Source organism: Spermophilus citellus, assembly GCF_964194105.1.
Source record: "Spermophilus citellus genome assembly, chromosome: X".
In the NCBI taxonomy this organism is placed as follows: Eukaryota; Metazoa; Chordata; class Mammalia; order Rodentia; family Sciuridae; genus Spermophilus; species Spermophilus citellus.
Window position 1 is genome coordinate 128,496,711 of NC_138190.1, and position 19,905 is coordinate 128,516,615.

At 35.7% G+C, this 19,905-nt stretch overlaps 1 protein-coding gene across 1 annotated transcript in view; it reads right to left on the minus strand.

Moving 5' to 3' along the window:
- Window positions 1-621: 621 nt before the first annotated feature.
- MBNL3 (muscleblind like splicing regulator 3) overlaps window positions 622-19,905 on the minus strand; it is a 110,256-nt gene continuing 90,972 nt past the window's right edge. The window contains exons 4-9 of the mRNA XM_081276505.1: window positions 13,515-13,706; window positions 12,172-12,408; window positions 8,417-8,567; window positions 6,190-6,225; window positions 3,619-3,713; window positions 622-710 (exon numbers count right to left, since the gene is read on the minus strand). Coding sequence (XP_081132631.1) covers window positions 699-710; window positions 3,619-3,713; window positions 6,190-6,225; window positions 8,417-8,567; window positions 12,172-12,408; window positions 13,515-13,706 — 723 coding nt within the window. The 3' untranslated portion in view covers window positions 622-698. The remainder of the gene's footprint in view (window positions 711-3,618; window positions 3,714-6,189; window positions 6,226-8,416; window positions 8,568-12,171; window positions 12,409-13,514; window positions 13,707-19,905) is intronic.

Genomic DNA, 19,905 nt, shown 5'->3' on the forward strand with positions numbered 1-19,905 from the left:
ATTATATACATGCATGTTTATGACCAGGTTTTGTGCACACTCAAAAATGAGGCCTCTTACATATCTGCCTCTAGAAACCTACAGAAAGATTCTAAAGAGAGCATATTAACATAATCCTGTCATGTTTTCAAGCACATATACTTCTGTTCCCCACTAGTAACATTTTAATTTTTACCAAACACCACACATATACAGCAAAACACTATAGTATGTGAGACTAAATTCAACCCAAACCAGTACAACACAATGATGGGGAAGATGGTACTGGACATATTTGTTACATTCTAAATCAACCCAATAGACTATCCTGTAAACACAATAGTAAGGTAACACTTCAAAAACAGATAAACGTTTATCCACCAAGAATGTAGAGTAAGCCAACAGTACAGTGTGGAAATTAATTTAGCATACTGGTTATTGGAAAATCACAAATTTTATGGTCAATATTCTACCTGATAATTCAAACAAGATGGGTAGTAGTTATTAGCTTTCTATATGGGTCTTGTTTTACCATCTTCGCTGATTTTTAATGCTTCATTTTTTATTCAAATTTGTTGGCTGGTACATTTTCTCTGCTTAATATATTGACTGCACCATGCTTATTGTTGTGTTGGTAGAAGAGGACATTTGAGAATACATATAGAAAGGCCATACGGAGGTTCTCATGGAGAGATTCCGGTACTCCGTGACTCTGCTGTTCAGAATTTCGACTGAAATGGGAAAAACAAGAGAATGAGTGAGACATATTGAAGGGTTATTGTACTAGGAGTTAGGATACTAGTTCTTGCTTCAGTTCTGAATTTCAGTTTGTTTATGCATCTGTGAAAATGGGGCTGTTGTGAATGATCAGTAAATAGCGACAGCTATGACAGTCTATGGGAAACTTCCAGTGAGAGTTATTGTGGAGAACTGCCCTCAATTAAAAGAGATACGTTGTTTCAGGCATTATCTATACAATACCAAAACTTTTTGCAGATCATCCACCCATTGGTTGATCTCCTTCAACAGGTACATATCGGAAAAACATGTTCAATACCAAACACTTTGAAATATGCCAATAGTAAGTAAACTTCACACTTTATCAGAGTGTTTTAAAGCCATGCAGAAATAGCCTAAGTTAGGCATATTGTAACGTATAAAACTGTTCTGACCTCTGGAAAAATTTTCAACCCTTCTTACATATCGAATGCCTCTACATTTTCCAAAGGAAACAAGTAAAAAGAATCATTCTTCTTAAGTGTATTTTGTTAGTTAATTATAATTATGACTTTTGTTTACCTTGACATGCATAGCCATTGAAAAGGGAGCAAGGTGTTGGCAAAAATCTACATTCTCATGTATGGTGCTTTGCCCAAGTTGCCACTATCCCAAAAACATCCCTGAAAACTATTACCATTTATGCTTCCTTCTGTTATCCCATGGATTCAGAAGTGTCTTTTTTAAAAAACAGTCCTTATGATGAAAAGGACTTGTTTATCTGCTGTACATCTGGCAATCAGCTCTGTTCAAAACAGAGTTGGTGGCCTGTGTATCCTCAGCAGCACAAAAGGATTAGCTGGGAACATAACTGCTGCCTCCTTCAAATGACAATGCGGCTGTGAGAACTTCAAATTTTCAATGACTAATGTATGTAATTCAGAGTTGGTACACTTATTTAATAACTCCCTAGAATTAATATACCTAGCTCTCTTAAGTGGCTTCAAAAGACACAGGTTCAGGTGCATAATTGCTCAAAGTATGTGCTACCATGGGCTCCATACTAGGCAAAGAGGAGATCAAGGGCATAGGGGAAAAATCCAAGAGCAAAAGAAATTTAAAATAACATGATTTCAATGAAAGTAATGATTAAATCACTTGATTATGCTACTCAAAACTCGAAACAGCTGGAGCAATTCTGGGTGACTTATGTGGGAAACAACATAAGGCAGCTGACTGTAAATGCACTATTTTCCACAATGTCATCTGAGAAGCATGACACTGCCTTTAAGATAATCATCTCAGTTAAATCCTAACAAATATTACTTTTGAGGGGAGTGCTGGGAATTGAACCCAGGGCTTCACACATTAGGCACACACTCTACCACTGGGCTACATCCCTGGCTCTACTTTTTTACTTCAATAAAAAAATAAAGCTATAAAAATGTTTAGGAATTAGAGTTCAAAAGCAACTTATATCTTTGGCTAACAAATCACACTTCTTTAAAAACAGGCAACCATTGCAGAATTTGTAAGTTGTATTTCCCAGTTATCAGCTGTCATTTCCATATTAAAATTGCATTTTGCTTTCTCATTTCAATTTGGAAAATTTAGAATGTATACATCAAGATCTAAGTCATAAGTGATATTTCAATGAAAATATTTAGCAAAACTGTAGCAAATACATTGTGTAAATAAAAAGATAAAACCTAAAAATATTATTTATATTAATACTTAAAGAAACTTACTGTTCTACTGGTAACTTCTACATCTGTGAAACAAACATGCTGCTATTCAGTTCATCTATTGATAACTGGGGTATCTACAGTAGTAAAAAAGATTTTAGATTAAAATGATTTCTTGAGAGAATTCTGTTTCTTTTGTTCACTGCTTGGACATGGTAATCAATGATGATAATCAATTTCACAGAAAACCTTAGATATAATTTTTAAATTTTAGACATATTAACTATTTCTACTAATAGCAAAGCACAGATTAGAATGTGGTTTGCTCCATAATTAATTAATGCTCTGAGTGTTTCATGGTGATCATGCTTGTAATTTAAGTAGCAGAGGAATTTTTAGTCTGTGGGCATGGTTAACACTTGGCTATGGCAGAACAGCATTATTCAATAATTATCATATTTTTATTTTTTCATTTTTTAGTTCTTTTTAGCTATAAATGGCAGTAGAGTCAATCTTGACATATTTATACAAACATGGAGTATGTCTTATTTTAATTAGGAGCCCAGTCTTGTGGATGTACATGATATGGAGATCCATTGTGCTGTATTCATACATATGTAACCATCTTAAATTTCAAGACTCCCCAAATACTACTAATTTGCCAGTGACTCTGTCAGAAAAATACCTAAAGAAAATGAAAACCAAAACAACAAAAGCACATCTAATGTTTGTATGAGATGGAATGTCTGATGTAATCATTGGGTAATGATAAGGATAGATCTGTGCCTTGGAAAGAAATGTGATGCCTTGCTTTCTTTCCAATGTATCTGAAAGTAAAAGTGATGATTGTACTAAGTCCAAGTTCAAGCACAATAATAAAAAAATGACAGGAAAATCAATTCTCATTTTGACCAATGAGAAAGCATTTATGAAATAGTACAGTATATACATTTCAGGATTGGTATGGTAGTAAAAAATTAGTTATAGAATATCAAGAATGACATCTGTTCACTGATTAAAAATGAATAGAATCCCACCAATCACCCTTGGGATGAATGGCAAAGTATATACAGCATCTTAGAATGTATAGAAAAGTAAAATTTGTAAATGTGACAATTGCTTAAGAAATATGCAAATACATGGACCAGTGTCTCTCACCAATCCAAAAAGCATACACTGTGCCTTCCCAACATATTGTAGTTTTCTAGGTCTGAACAGGTGAAATAAATGGCCAAACCTGATTGCCTGTAGTTGTTGCAGCGTAGGGAACACTGGTTGCAGGTGTTGTTGCGGCAGACACAGCGGTAGGTGTAGCACCGTGCATCATGGGCACTTTCAGTAGGAAACCATGGAAGCAACACACAGGAGGGCGGAGCATTTATGTAATGATGAATTTCGATGGAATGGGGTGTGGTAGGTATCACAGCAACAAGCCAAGTGACATCATCATGATGGAAACACCAGGGTGCAACATGCAATCACAGTCAGTGCAAAGCAACACGGCATGGGAGGAGGGAAATTTAAAAAGAGAAAAGGGGAAATCCAATTATAGTTACCATTAAGGAAAAAGGAACCATTCTCAACATTTAGTAAGTTTTTGAGCAGTATTGTATTGTAGTTGACTCAATAGGTCAAATTTTCAAAAAGGGTTATAATGAATGTATATGAAAAAAAATACCTAATACTACCAGGCTATCTATCTGAAGCTAGTTAAGCAGACGAGTAACTGGTTGCATATTTTAAAGGAGATTAGGGAATTGTGGATTTGTGTTTGAATTCACTGACTTTTATGGACATGAATTACTGCCATTGGATTTGCAAGTGCAAAGGGGCAGTTTTACGTATACTTACCTGATCTGCCTGCAAATAAAAAATGTAGTTTAATTGGTGGGTATGTAGTAGGGGAGCAGATATCAAGACTTCAGTGGACTATTTGTGCAGATTTTTAGGTACACCTCTGACAAGTTCCTTGGAAACTTTGGCTATTTATCAAACACATACATGGAGCCCTTCATAGTAAATTTTGTCTTCACAACCAGTATTAGTGCTACAATGGCTAGCAACTGTAAAATCTTTTTCAGGATGTTTTTTCTTTGCCTTCTCTAGTTTTTTTTTTTTTTCTGAAAGTTTTCTATGTTTTTCTGATTTCCATTTTACTTTGGAAAGTCAAGCAGGAAATTGATGTGTGATTGGCAGGTATACGATAACTTATTGTGTCTATATTAATTGAATTCAGACTTTCTGAAAGCCTACTGAGAAAGTGAATGGCCACATGTAATGTTATAGAAACCAAAAAGTTATCCCAAATGGCTATTAACAGAAACTCCATACTTATCCCTTCCACTCAACTCCAGCTACCTATTACCTACAGTTATCCCTTTATTGTCTCACATGCTGATTTGAAAAACAATCTTATTTCCCCTTTGGGAGCACAGCAACTACACAGGAAGCAGCAGCACTAAAGCATGCAATTTGCATTCCTAAGCAGAGCTCTGAAAGTAAAAGGACAGGGAAACATCCCCAAGAAACAGGTCACCAAATGTCAACACAGAGACACATATCTCAAACTTGCAGAAGTCTGTTCTTCTAATTGTATGCATAGAATGTTCCAGTTAGTATCAATGGACATGTTGTTAATTCCTACAGGGCAAGCTAATCCCTCAATAACAGAGGCCTCACTCCTGTTGTCAGGGGTCAGAACTTACTATGTAGTGAGTGCTGTTTCTATGTGGCCATCATCTTGACCTTTTTATTTTATCTGCATAAGCCTGTTAGTGCCTTTGGAGACTGTAACTACTCTACTCCACTAATGGGATGGATGTCAAGTTGTTGCAAACTCTCAAAAAGGATGGGAGGAATCGGGTTCATATGAGATTGTGGGTTTGTAAAGGGTGGGACTTTCCTCCCTGCATTGAAAAAAGCTATTTTCTCCTGATCTGTTCCTGCTTCTTATGAGGAGTTTAGGACCTGTAAACTCCCCAGTTGTTTTCTCATCCTTTTCAGTATTAGTGATGGGTAAAATGGCTTGGAGATGGCTACCAGGTTGTGTTGGTGGCTAATGGCTAACTAAAGGATCTGTACGTAACTGATTGCTAAAAATGTCATAACTGCCAAAGAGTCATTTTAAAATGATTCTGCTGTGTCTAGTTTCTGTGCAGATGGCACTTCATCCTAGAACACTACAGATTTCAGCACAGAACACTGAGGAATGTTTTGCTTAGGTCATTCTTTCTTAACATCCGAGTACTGAATGGCTTAGGTCATCTGGATAACCTTTTAGGGGAGGAACTGTTTCATTGTACTTTAGACATTTGAAATATTTTACACTTTTAAAATTATATATATATATATATATATATATATATATATTGCCCAGTTTCTCTCTCTCTCTCTCTCTCTCTCTCTCTCTCATAGTGCTGGGGATTGAACACTGGGCCTTCTGAATGTGAGGCAAGCACTCTACCCACTGAGCTATATCCCCAGCCCTCTCTCTCTCTCTCTTTCTCTTTTTTAAGTGTACCATTCTATTATATTTAAATTGCCCAGTTTCTCTAGGAAAAGAAACATGTCAGTTGTTATTATTTGGGGGATGGAAATAGAAAAATGGCAGGGTCAGTATTTGGCCACAGTGGCAACCACCTAGGACTTGACAAAATAGGATTATTTTAGTTCCACAAAGCACCATAGTAAATGTTAAATACTCAGAAAATGACCAATCATATCATTCTGTCACTCATCTCTTTCATAATCACAGTAGAATAACATATTTTAGATTAGAAAAAGTTGAGAATTTTTGTACAAAACCTACCAAAACTTGAAGCGGGTGCCATGCACAGTATTGGCCCTGTACACCATGCAGAAAAGCGTGGAAAGTAAAGAAAAGAGAGATTTCATTATTAAGGCTTTACAGATGGAAATGAATTTTTAACTAGAAAGATACTTTATTTGAAATATCAATTAATCAGCACATGCAAATCCAGTAATCCTTCATGCTTATAATTACAGATTAGCATTAAGATGACAAACCCAGTTAATCAAAGTAATTCTTGAATTCTTAGGTTAAAAAATGAACTTTAATTTTTCTGTAAAGAAATTATCTCTTTTAAATTATATATTTATTCTGGGCAAATATGTCATAAGTAATTTTTATCATAAGAATTTCATTTGTTACACATAGTCTTTTCAAAACATGCTTCGGTATCTGTATCTGGTGCCTATTTTCCTATTTAGAGCATTAAACTATTAACACTGCTTCCTCCATCTCATTGAAATTTAGGACTTCATTATGAACATATGACAAGATTATTTCCCTCAAGAAAGGAACCTCAGCCAGAGAGTTTTTTCATTTTGCTATTGATTAAAGGAAAGGGAAATTTTCTCACATTTTTTGCATATAAATCTAGATTTTATACTGGCCAAAACTGGCAAAAAAAAAAAAAGAAGTCTAACTTCTAAACAAAGCAACAGATTAAGGAAATGTAGAGTGAACAATGTATATTTTTCCACATTCAACCACCTTGGCTAATACTCCTGAACTATGCAACTCATTCTATAATACAAATGGAAGCAGCCAAACTGGAGAGACCTAATGGGTAGGAAATGACTAAAAATCTTTTATTGGGGGATACTAGGGGTTAAAAACAGAGGCACTTGAACATTGAGCTATATCCCCAGCCCCTTTTTAATATTTTATTTAGAGATAGGGTCTTACTGAGTTGCTTAGGGCCTCACCAAGTTGTTGAGGCTGGCTTTGAACTCGTGATCCTCCTGCCTAAACCTCCCAAACCATTGGGACTACAGGCATGTACTACCATGCCTGGCAAATGACTAAAATTCTTGAAGGGAAAAACCACCAGAAATAAAGTTACCTCAACCCACAATGGTTCTCTTTTTTACTTTGTGGACATTGCATATTTTTTCTTAGGTTTTGGGGAAAAGTCTAAAACCATTAGATATCAGTAGTTACTTTTTATAAAGTGATGTAAAAATGTACTAAAGAATTCAATTTTTCCTCCTCAGAAACTATTTATATATATGTGTGTAACTTAAATGGTATCATGAAGAAGTCCATGGTCTGTAATGAAAGATTGGTTTTAAAACAATTAATTAACAGATTGATTTATTAATTAACTGTTTTTTCCAAGTTGTAGTATATATTCTACATGTTCTTCATGTTTTCAGAATTAACAAGGCTTTCTAAATAGAATTTTAAAGCAGATATTATTTTCTTTTAATAATAGTTTCCAAAGTTGGACATTTAGGATTCTGGGGGGAAAAATGTTTATTTTTATTTTCAGTGGTTAGTATTTTCAATTTATTCCTAAGGCACCATATGCTTACTCTTAAAGTAAAAACCACTGGAAGAAAATTATTTTCTGCATATATGATTTTATTTGAATGAAATTCTGGCTTTAAATTTTCTCCTCAATTAGGCTCAAAACTGTTATACTATTAAATATAGATGAATGTAGGAGGTAATACAAAATATGCTACAAAGTATCAGAAAGTGTAACAAACTGCTGTTTTCATATTAACTTGTTCAGGAGTTAGAAGCTAAAACTTCTTATTTTATATATACTATACTGTGCTATACTATACTTCATGTAAATTTAAGGGTAGTTTTAAAATAACTGCCTTTGGTATATCACAATCTATGGACTACAGAGTTTTGTAATGCTGATGCCGGAATTATTTTCTATTTTATTTTATTTTGGGGGGTAGCAGCCTGCTGTCTGTGAAAGTGATACCTAAGAGTCAAGGAATTAGTTGAGATCAAACCAAGCAAATCAATCACAAGAAGAAAAAAAAAAGTTAAGACTTTCTCCTACTTTGATTCCAAACCATTAATTTTCAGAATCATAGAAAAACAGGTTGTTTGACAAGTATTAACAGATCAAGCATAATTGCCTTGTTTTATTTCTAATCAGTCAAAATGCATGTGGATATTTCTCCCATGAAAGCCCTTTGAAAGTTGCTTTGCATCATATACATTCACAACATCACTAAACTCGAGGTGCCCAGCACTGTGTTCTCACCTGTTGGGATAAATGCCGGCTGTGGGAGCTGCATGTTAGCCAGAGTCTGTTGGCAGTGGAAAACATTTGGATTAAAGACCGGGGTGGCACCGTTGGGCTTTTCAATGGCCGTTCTCTTTGGTATCAGTTGAAGTGCACCAGGCTGCAGGGCCTGTGGGGGAGGGATGGGTTAATCACAAGTAACAGAGTGAGTAAAAAATATAGTCAAATCAAACAAGCAGTAGTTATATAATGAATGGCTGGGAATTCTCTGCAAAGGTATCCATTGAGCAAGACATTCAATAAGCAGCAGCTGCACAGCAAGGTAACCAACTGCAGAGATGAAGTAGTTCACTGAATAAGCAGTTAGGCTGAAACACAAGATAAAAATACCAGGGAAAAAATAAAAGCTTTTCAACATCCCTAATTGAGATGTCATTTGAACGGGATGCAACAGAAAACTATTACAGCAAATACATTTACAATTAGCATCATAGAAATGCTCATCTATTAATCTGTAAAAAATGAGATTAGCAGAAGCAACAGGTATGGCAGCAAAGAAAATCCTGCCATTTAAAATTCCAATATGGATCTAGGAGATACGAGGCATACAGATGATAAAACAGATGCTGTTAGATTGGAGTCTGATACCGAGCCCTACAAAACAAAATCTAATTAATACAAAGACCTCAGGTTCAAATCCCAGAAGTGTATGTTTCCTAACTGACATGTAAGGAAAAAGAAAGTCAATCATTCCTCCCCTGCCACCTACCACACCTGGGTATGATATACAGTTAAGAAAATATATGCAGGTCTGTTTTTTAGAGGATCACTGTGCATTTTATTATGCACCATTTGCTTTGTTAAATCCTGTAAGGATTAATTCTAAAACCTATCAGCCTTTTAAACCCTTCTTTCATGTTTACATTTCTTTCAAAATCCCACTGTGCTTATAGTACTCAGACCTGCTCCAGATCCATTGAAGAAGTTTAACATTATATTTTTTTCCCTCAGCAAATTGCACATTACTTTAAAAACATGCCCCAGCAACAACCATTAGGTATGCTCCAAATTCTTATTGAGATACTGACACCTGTGCAGAGTCACTAGCTTTACAAAAAAGGTTATGCCATGACCTTATTATTCCTGTGGCTATCAAGAGCCTAAAGCTATTTCTTTTTTTTTTTTGGGGGGGGGGGACTCTGCTATCAGTGCACAGAGTGTGACAGGTCTGCTTTTTCTTAGTTTATTTCCATCTCCTAAAAAAGTGAGATGAAAATAAACCAAGTAGCTTTAGATTTCCAAACTGATCAGAGAGAAAGACGTGGCAAAAGTCATGACTAAAATCATAAACTTTAAAGCATAATTGATCATTTTGAAGGCCTTTTATCACCTTTGAGGGAAAATGGATTACCTGAAGACTTCAATAGAGTAGGACAGGTTATTTAAAAGATTTCCCCTTGGTTTAGTATGGTGGGGGTGTCCCTTTCTTTAGAAAGTTAGGAGCATGTATGATCATCAGAATCAAACTTGTGTTGCCCAGTAAACTACAGATTGAGGAAAGGCCTAGACAGACATTTGATTCATGGTTCCTGGCAAGGAAGTACTGTTGATTTACTGCTGGGGTCTATCTTGACAGGTTAGCACCCAGTTCTGATTGGCTGGTGCTTATACTGCCATTAAGTATTTCTCAATAATCAACACTAGCTAAGGCCTCAATGCCCTCATCACAATCTTGCCAACTTACCAAAGTTGTAGTTAAGTGTGGATGAAATAATTATCAACCCTCCAAGTCTTTTTTATACCTTTATTTTATTTATTTATTTTTATGTGGTGCTAAGGATTGAACCCAGTACCTCACACATGCTAGGCAAGAGCTCTACCACTGAGCCACAGCCCCAGTCCATCCAAGTTTTTTTAAATGTATGCAAATTGCTCTCAACAAAGTCAACCTGAGCTATACATCTGCAAAAGGTAAAAACTCCCCTTTTATAAAACATTTCTACTTTGAATCCTTAAAATTATAAAAAGATTAAACATCTTCATAAAGCTCTCTTTTTATTTGGTCTTACCTTAAAGAAATTCTTATGGGCTAAATTGATTTTACAACTAAGATCCTGCTGTGATCTGTTACTCAGGAAGGAATTTTATATTGACATTCACAAGTACCAGTTGAGGGCATACTACATAATACTTAGCTCTCCAGATGGAAATTTGATGCTCATATGTAACATGCATTCTATCAAACATACTCAAATCATCAGAAATGGGCAGAAACATGAAGGTCTCATGTCCAAGCATGGGGAGAGATGCATAACTGAGCAAGCAAACCATTTTTTTTGTTCATCCTGTTTGTGTGTTCATTTTTTAGGGGGACAAGTGCATTCTTGCTCCTTTAATAGCCTCACATCTTTCCTAACTCTATGTAACTCTAACATAATAAAAAACTGAAGGACTGCTGGGCATGGTAGCACACACCTGTAATCTCTGTGGCTCAGGATGCTGAGACAGGAGGTTCACGAGTTCAGAGCCAGCCTCAGCAAATTAGAGGCTAAAGCAATTCAGTGAGACTCTGTCTCTAAATAAAATATAACAAAGGGCTGGGGATATTGCTTAGTGATAAAGCATATGAGGGTTCAATCCCTGGTATGAAAAAACAAAGCAAAAACAAAACCCAAAAAAACCTGAAGGATTTATGGTCCCAGCTACTTTGGAGGTTAAGGCAGGAAAATCACTTGAGCCCAGGAGTTAGGGGCCATCCTGGGCATCATGCCAGATCCTATCTCTTAAAAAATTGAAGGCTTATATTCTGCATTCCTTGCTATTTTCCTAGCTTAAAAGTCCCTCATTCAGAAGCATTTAAGACAAAAATATTTGATGAAGATTTTTTAAACATTCCTTAACAGATGATGTTATCCAGATCAAAAAAAAAAAAAAAAAAGAAAGAAAGAAAGAAAAAAAGAAAAAAGCAAGTATGTTCTACTTTGGTGCTCAGATCCTTCATGAAGTAATGTGTTCAGTTCTGAAAACAGATGAGTATTGAGATCTTGGGCTGTTATACCCTATTACATGAGGAAAGTTCCAGTTGTCCAAAGAAATAAACAGCAAATGGCACATTTAATTGACAGTTGAGACATACTTGAGGAACCTTTCAGTGTTATTATGTAGAACTATATTTTCCCCAAAACTGACTTACTAGGGCAATACAAAAGCCAGGCCTCTCTTAGTCCTGAGGAAATCTCCCCATAGCCTTAGCAGGCTTCTGTCTTTTGTCTTCTCCTTTGCCTACACCAGGACTCCAGAAAGGAAAGGTAACCTTAACCTTTAGGAAATTAGAACCTACTTAATATCCCATCTTTCAAGTACTCTGTTCTGAAAGGCATTAAGGACGTGAGTGGCAAAGTGCCCTCAAAAGTGGTTCATAGAGCAGAAGCAACTTTCTGCCTTTCTGGGATATTAAGGGTAGTTAGACTATAAAAAGCACTCAAAAACAATTTACTACTTAAATTATAGAGTTCGCCCTTTCTCTGAAAATGGGAGAAAGAGCCACAGTAGGTTAAAATCATTAGTAAAGCTTTTAAATAATTACCTTTAGAAAATCTTAGTAAATAAAGTAGAATAAGTAGGTTCTTTTTTATCTAGCTTATAACCTTGACTGTTCATATTAAGATACACTCATGACTATCCAACATTATGGTTATAGAATATTTGACAAATTGATTTGATAAATCATTTACCCCAAAATGGAGAGGCTGCAACTGCTGGTCTGCTCTTACCATCGCCGTGGCAGCCGAGTGGTTCATCTGGTGATGAGCTGCCTTGAGTTTGGCTTGCAAGTGTGCGGGAGGATGAAAGTACTTGCATTTCTCCCGGGAGCATCGACCTTTGATGTAATCCATGCAGATCGTCACAGTATTATCGCTCACTTCAATCATGGAAACATCTGTAGGGTGAGCATAGCGGCAATCGTTCTCCCCCCGGGTACAATTTCCACGCTGAAATTCACGGCAAACCTTAAAGAAGAAAACACAAAAACACAGACACAGACACAGACACACACACACATATCAGTATGATGACTGGAAGGTGGTTGGCTTTTATTTGCTTTGCCAATGCATGCAAGGATAATTATATACATTTTGTCATTTACTTAAGGAAAATCTGAAAAGATGAAGGCTAATCAAAAGCCGTATTCACTATAGGACGAAACACAGACAATGCATTTCTAGAAAAAATTCCATCCTCCACAAAGGAAAGTTTTTCTGTTTTCCTTACACTGACCTAAACCTGTATCTGAAAGTATTATGGAAAACCGATTTTAATCCTCCAGTTAATACACAGCCTCAAGTGTAATTAGTTTTTTTAAGATTCAAGATGAGTCTTTATCACACAGCAACACACTGGTAGTTTTCCAAGGCCAACTTGTGAACCATGATTGAGTTACATGTACAATCAGATTCCATTGCAGTACATCACCAGGCATTTAAAGGGCTGTCAATGGAGCTAACTTTCTACAAAATCAACTAATCATTTATTTCAATTTACAAAAAAACCCCAAAAATTAAGGAAAAATGGAAGGACTTCAGTAAACCAAAAGCTGTTGAAAACTACTTTTTGATTCTTTAGGTATTATGCGGTATTAATTATATAGTACATAATTCTTAAGATAGAAAAAGGTTTAAACACTATGAGACTCATGTACATTCTGCATTCATATGACTTTACATTTTACAATCATAGAGTTAGATTAAATTTGTTTTTCCAGTTTACTATTCTAGTAAGTAGAGGATCATTAACAAATACAGTAATTCCATTCTGTAAAGCTGGAGCCTGAGTATAAGGAGCATTCTCACCCAGACTTCCTATGCCATAGCATAGTCTAGGCTAGGTACACTTAAAACTTTGTTTGACCAACTGTATCACTGAATCAATGCACTTAATAATAAGGTGTAAGTGTAGCAATAAAATGTTTAACATTTTTCTGAGATTATACACCATAGGCTAAAAACCTTTGGGTGTACTTATTTAAAATATTTAACACATTGGGTTCTAAAAATGTTACTTTATACATAAGATTAATATCCACCTTACAGGTATTTATATATTTCTTCACAAATACCTCCAGTTTATCCGAACGCATCAGTTTTGGACCAGCAACTCCTGGCAAGGTGAGAGGTGGATTCCCAGAAATCAGAACAGGCGTATTTGGTAAAAGTTCTGCAGGAACTAGGCCCATCCCAGGATGAGGTACATAAGGATTGAAAGCCATGGCAGGATTAGCTGCAAGGGACGGATTCACAGGAAAAGAAGCCTGTATGTTTAAAAGAGGGGATAGAAGTGTTAGAAGTAAACAGATTCTTCCTGTTATCGCACAGTATGATATTCTTGCAGAAATATCAGAATTTCCTAAGCCATATCAATGTTTACCATTGTCTATTCTGATTGGCTTATTTTTAATCTCCTGGTAATGCCTATATGGGAGTTTCTTTTAAAGCAACAAATCTCTTCAAGCAACAAATTTATTGATAAGCTGATCAAGCAAACTTCATGATTTTAAGCCATGAATAAACTAACTTAAATCTCATTGTTCCAAATGTACTTTTTAAAATATTTTTTTAGTTGTAGATGGACACAATATCTTTATTTTATTTATTTATTTTTATGTGGTGCTGAGGATCTAACCCAGTGCCTCATGTGTGCAAGGCAAGTGCTCTACCACTGAGCTACAGCCCCAGCCCATTCCAAATGTATTTTTTCCAGTACTTTTGTTTTTACTTAAAAACCACATCACCAGTGACAGCACATATACAGACAATCTCCCTTATCTCCTCACACAGGCTTGTACTCTGCAGGTGGACTTTGGGTACTCCTGAAACCCCCCTTCTTTCCACCCTTCTCCCTCTTATCCATCAGTACTACTTGGCTCTAAGGCTGCCCTTCATACCATAGGTTCCACCTGTATTACCAAACACTGACCTTGATTCTTAGTCTACTGACTTGGAAGATAGCAAAGAATTGATGAAGAAAAGAGCAGGTTAGAAAAGTGAATACTTGGCTGGCTGCATGCCTGTGATCCCAGTGATTCAGGAGGTTGAGGCAAGAGTATCACAAGATTAAGGCCTAAGAAATTTAGTGAGACCCCGTCTCAAATTAAAAACAAAAACAAAATAAATAAAAGTGCTGAGGATATGGCTCAGTGGTTAAGCACCCCTCTGTTTAATCCCAGGTGGTAGTAGTAGTACTAGTAGTAATAGTAGTAGTAGTAGTAATAATAATAATGGGCTAGGGTTATAACTCAGTAGTAAAGCACCCCGGGCATCAATTCCCAGTACCAACTTTTTTAAAAGTAAGTACTTTAACCATTTTTTCTATCTACCTAAAATGAGATTGATATGGTCATTATATTTTGTTTATTCTTTAACTAGAGGTCCTACTTCACAAATGAATCTTGACTTGCCCAGCCTTGTGTTTATCTAGGGGGGCCAGATGATATAGTTCAAAAAGAGGCCCTAAAATACTATAAGGATCCTTGTTAGACAAGAAGAGATAAGATAACTGGGTAGATACAAACTAGAGCACAACTTATAAAGAAAAGTCTTAGAAATGCAAAGGCTATTACTAATTTTTTTATTTTTAAAAGTCCTGGATTCAAAGAGCTTGATATGTGTATTGCCTTTATTATCTGTAACCACATAATTTATCACTTTACTGTGCTATTTTCCAGTTTGTTTCACACACGAACTTCTTATCAATGTAGTCATAATTTCTTTGATATTTCTCTTGTCTCCTCTAAAGTACTTAATGCATAGTGAATGACTGACAGATATAATCAATGATGAGTTTTAAAAATATTTGAACTGTAATGAGTGAATAATACATCTGATGAGATGTAGTGTATTTCTAGTAGTGACTCAGTAAGGTAGTTATTGTGTAATTGCTGCTGCTCATTGTGTATTGCTTTTTTTTTTTTTTTTTTTTGGCAGTGCTGAGAATAGAACCCAGGGTCCCTCACATGCTAGGTAAGCACTTTTCCATTGAACTACATCCCCAGCCCTTCGTTATGTATTACTAATCACATGTGTTCTTTCTTGCTTTCTTTTTCTTTCACTAAAAAAAAAAAAAACAAAAAACAAAAAACAAGAAGCTGATATATTGCCGAGCTGTGCCTAGACTTGCTAAGGCACACTAATTGGAACATCTCTAAATACAGGAGACTAGGAAGCCATAGACCCTGGATGGGGCAACCTAGATTCCCTGCCCCAACCTCTGTGCTGACTTGTAATTTTCACCAGCACAGACTCTCCAAGAAGCTCCTGTTACAAGCCACATTCAATTTACATGTAAGCACTCCTCCATTAGCATTCTGCCTTGGTTGAATTTATCAAATTAACTGTTTGATATGTTATGAAGGACAGAAAGAATTTGGCCTCAAAGAACTGGCAAGACTCACTGGGGTGAGTGAAGAAGGCATGGTGGCTGACAGCTTAAGAGGAAAAGGGTGACACCAGGTGCCAGAAAAGTTGGTGAAGTAGTCAGGGGAGAGAGTTTAAGGTTTGAGGACAAACATCTTAGGGCTGACCCAGCTGAACTAAGTCCAGGTGATGTAAAAGTCTGTAGCCTCATCAAATGAGATGTGAAACTCTAGGAATTAGCTGATATGACATTATTTTATTTCATGAGAAGGAAATCCTTTGGAAACAGCCACCCAAGCATGCTTCAGCAACAAGGCAAACTTCACTAAATGATTCATGGTTATATCAAAATCAGCAAGGATCTCAAGATAAAAACACTATATTTGCACCACACAGTAATCTTCTTTGTTTTAATTTTTTTCTGGGACTTTTGTGGTAAGTTTCTCACGGAAGTCACCATTCCATTTTCCTGGATAATTTTTGCTTTTGCCTTTTGCAAAACTAGAAAAAGACCATTATTATATCTATTAACCATTGGACTAAAACTGTTGAAAGATTGGGAGGTGGATGAATTTCCCAGATTAAAAAAAACACTAATCATTAACAATATTAATTTAATTAATGATCATTTAATATTCAAGTCTAATGTACATATGAGCAATGCCTTCTTTTTATGGTAGCTCTGAACTTCTGTTATTTTTTCCTTTCCTTTTGGGGGTGACTCACCAGGGAAATTTTCCTGGTTAACTTCTATTATCTTTGGAATAATTTTAACTTACTTAAGTCTGTTACATGCTTCAAGCATGTGGGAAAAAAAGCTTTAAATAATGTCTATATACAAAGTGTAAGGGGGCTGCTGAAAACACTTAGATCTTTAAAAGATTTCACCATGAACTATACTGTGCTGTCTTTAGATTTTAAAATTAGTATCAAAGCTTTTATGACCATTTCCTCCTTGGGTATAAATTTCTTTCTATAACACTGTTTATTGAGAAGAAGCAAGTTTGTCCACTCACAGCCCTGGGCAGAGGCAGGAACTCCCAGCTGCTTATTTATTTTCCAATAGACATTTCTGTTTTCTCACCGTCACCCCTGCCCCAGGGCAACTACTCCATTTCATGAATTTGAACATTCAAGGGCTTAACTTTGACTAACAGCCTGCAAACTCACATACTCAGCTTTAGTAAGCAACTTAATCCTGCCTCTATCTATATCATAGCCCTTGCTGTCAGTTGAGCAAAGTGAATCTATATGTGGGTTAATCCTATTTCAAAGAAAAAAGGTTGGGTTTTTTTTTTTTTGGCTGGGGATTGAACCCAGGGCCTTGTGCATGCTGAGCACATGCTCTACCACAGATCTACTCCCTCAGTCCTAAGAAAAAAGGCTCTTAATACATTGAATTTTATTTCTCTTTGAAGCCTAAACTAATCTGGATGTTTAAATGTATTTCAGATATTCAAATCTGAACCTAAGTTATTCACCAAATACTTGAAAATGTGAAAAGGTTTTTTTTCTTTTCCCAGAACCAGAGGTTTTTCATCTTTCTGAGTCTTGTAAAACAACAATAATGGCAGAGATAACAGACTTTATGAATAAGATTACATGAAAAGTATTTACCCTCAGTATCTGTTGCATATCACCTCCTATGATAGGAATCCCTGTGAATTCCTGGTGCCTACCACTGTACCTAGGAACTATGAGGCACTTAGGAAATGCCTCCTAAAAATTAATGAAATGTCTTCAGTACAGTGGCTTCTAATCCTTTTCTAGTCTTGGACTTCTCTAAGAGTCAGATTAAAGCTGCAGACCCTATCCACAGAAAAACTCATGTGTGTACAAAATACTTCACATGACCTTAGGAAGTTCAAGGCCCCCAAGATACTCACCCCTGGTGCATAGTTATGGATTACTTACTGATTAAGAAGCTAAATGCTGGGGCTGGGGTTGTGGCTCAGTGGTAGTGGGCTTTCCTAACGTGTGTGAGGCACTGGGTTTGATCTTCAGCACTCCATAAAAATAAATAAATAAATAAATAAATAAATAAAATAAATAAAATAAAGGTATTATGTCCATCTACAACTAAAAAAATTTCAGAAGAAGAAGAAGAAGAAGAAGAAGAACAACAACAACAACAACCACCAGCAGCAGCAGCAGCAACAGCAGCAGCAGCAGCAGCTAAATGCTCTAGAGTAAGGATCCACAAGCTAGGACCCCTGGGCCAAATATAGTCTGCCCTTGTTTTTGTATGGCCAGTAACCTGTTTTTCTATAGTTTTAAATGGTTGAAAAAATTAAAATAATAATAATATTTAGTAGCACATGAAAATTATATGAAATTCTTATTTTAGTGCCTATCCACAGATGAAGCTGTACTCATCAGTTAGACCTGTGTAATAAAAAATTGTAGATATTTGTTCTCTCTCATTTCGTATAGATACCTATTCAATATCTTCTTTCCCCATAAAGAATATTTACTATATAGCCATTTATAGAAAAGCTCACTGTATTTGGTTCTAGAGGATTCCAAAATATAAAATACTACAACTTCTGGAGTAAAGCATCAATTATACATAAATCCACTGATGCAAAAATTTAATATCTTTGGCAAGATTCCACAAGTTGAAGAAGTTTGGCTTTATAAGCTGCTATTAAGGTATTCATGAGCATGTTCTTTTAAGCAGTCACTAAATAAGGTTTTCGACTGTATAGATCTATATAGATCACTCCTCAGTGATTGACAATGGGAAAAGAGTACTTGGAATCCTATAAAGGTAAAACTTTAGGAGCCACTGCATATTTGCCTTAAAGTGTTCTGTAGCTCCCTTGAATTATAAAACAATTCAGAGAAATATTAAGCTTCTTTATCCATTTATGTATTGATGGACACCATGATTAATTCCATATCTTGGCTATTGTGAATACTGCTGCAGTCAACATGGAAGTGCAGGTATCTCCTTGATATAATAATCTGAGTAACTATGGTATGCAACAATTTATGATATTTGTCAAAGTAACTAGAAGAGTCTGAAGATTCCCAATGAAAGAAATGATAAATGTTAGAGAAGGAAATGCTAATTTACACTGATTTCATCATTATAATTCTAGGCATAAATTGCATTATTGTACTGTATCTCATAAATATGTACAAATATCATGTGTCAATTAAAAATTTTAAAAATAAACAAATTTTAAAAACTATGCCTCCAAAAAACATGTCTAGTTTACACCCATATTAGGGACACTAACTTATAACTTAAAACATTATTCTTCAAGCTAGCATAAAGATATAAAAATTCTGGGGCTGGGGTTGTGGCTCAGCGGTAGAGTGCTTGCCTAGCACATGCAAGGTCCTGGGTTTGATCCTCAGCACCACATAAAAATAAATAAAAATAAAGATTGTGTCCAACTAAAAAATAAATATTTTTTTAAAAGATATGAAAATTCTGCATTTATGATGAATTGATCTTTGTGTCTTCCTAACAGAATATATCTATTTTTAGTTTCCTCAATAATATCTGAGATCAGAAACAATTATTGATGGATGAATGGAAAATACTTTAAGTCCCTTAAATGGCATCCTAGACTGAAGTCCATGGAATAATTGGGCCTTCCTTCTCTGAGCTCCTATCTAGAGGTGGATGACCAAACATTTTCTTTTATGGAAGGATAAACATTTGGTAACAATTTCTTGACTTGATTTTAATACCAGAAAAATAGCACTCTTAAATTTTACTAGCACTCATAATACCTTTGTTTTACTGTTCATTCACAAGCATTTATATATTATAAAAGGGAGCAAGACTCTTTAAACATCATTGGGTTTACTTTTATCCTTTGATAATTTTAAAGCATATTGAAATGCATAATTTTAATTTCTATCAAACTTTTCCAACTTTTCACATGGAGCACAACTGAGTAATCTTTTCCCCCCACAGTTTTTACTTGGTAATTTCCATATTCTTTGAGTGATGATCTATGAGGACTGAAGTATCCCAAAGGCTGGCTGCAAGAGTCCCTCATAACATCCAGGCTAGTTAACTGGTCCCTCAATAATTGAGAGTTAGCTTTATAAACTGATGCAAACTGAGAGTGGTGTTTA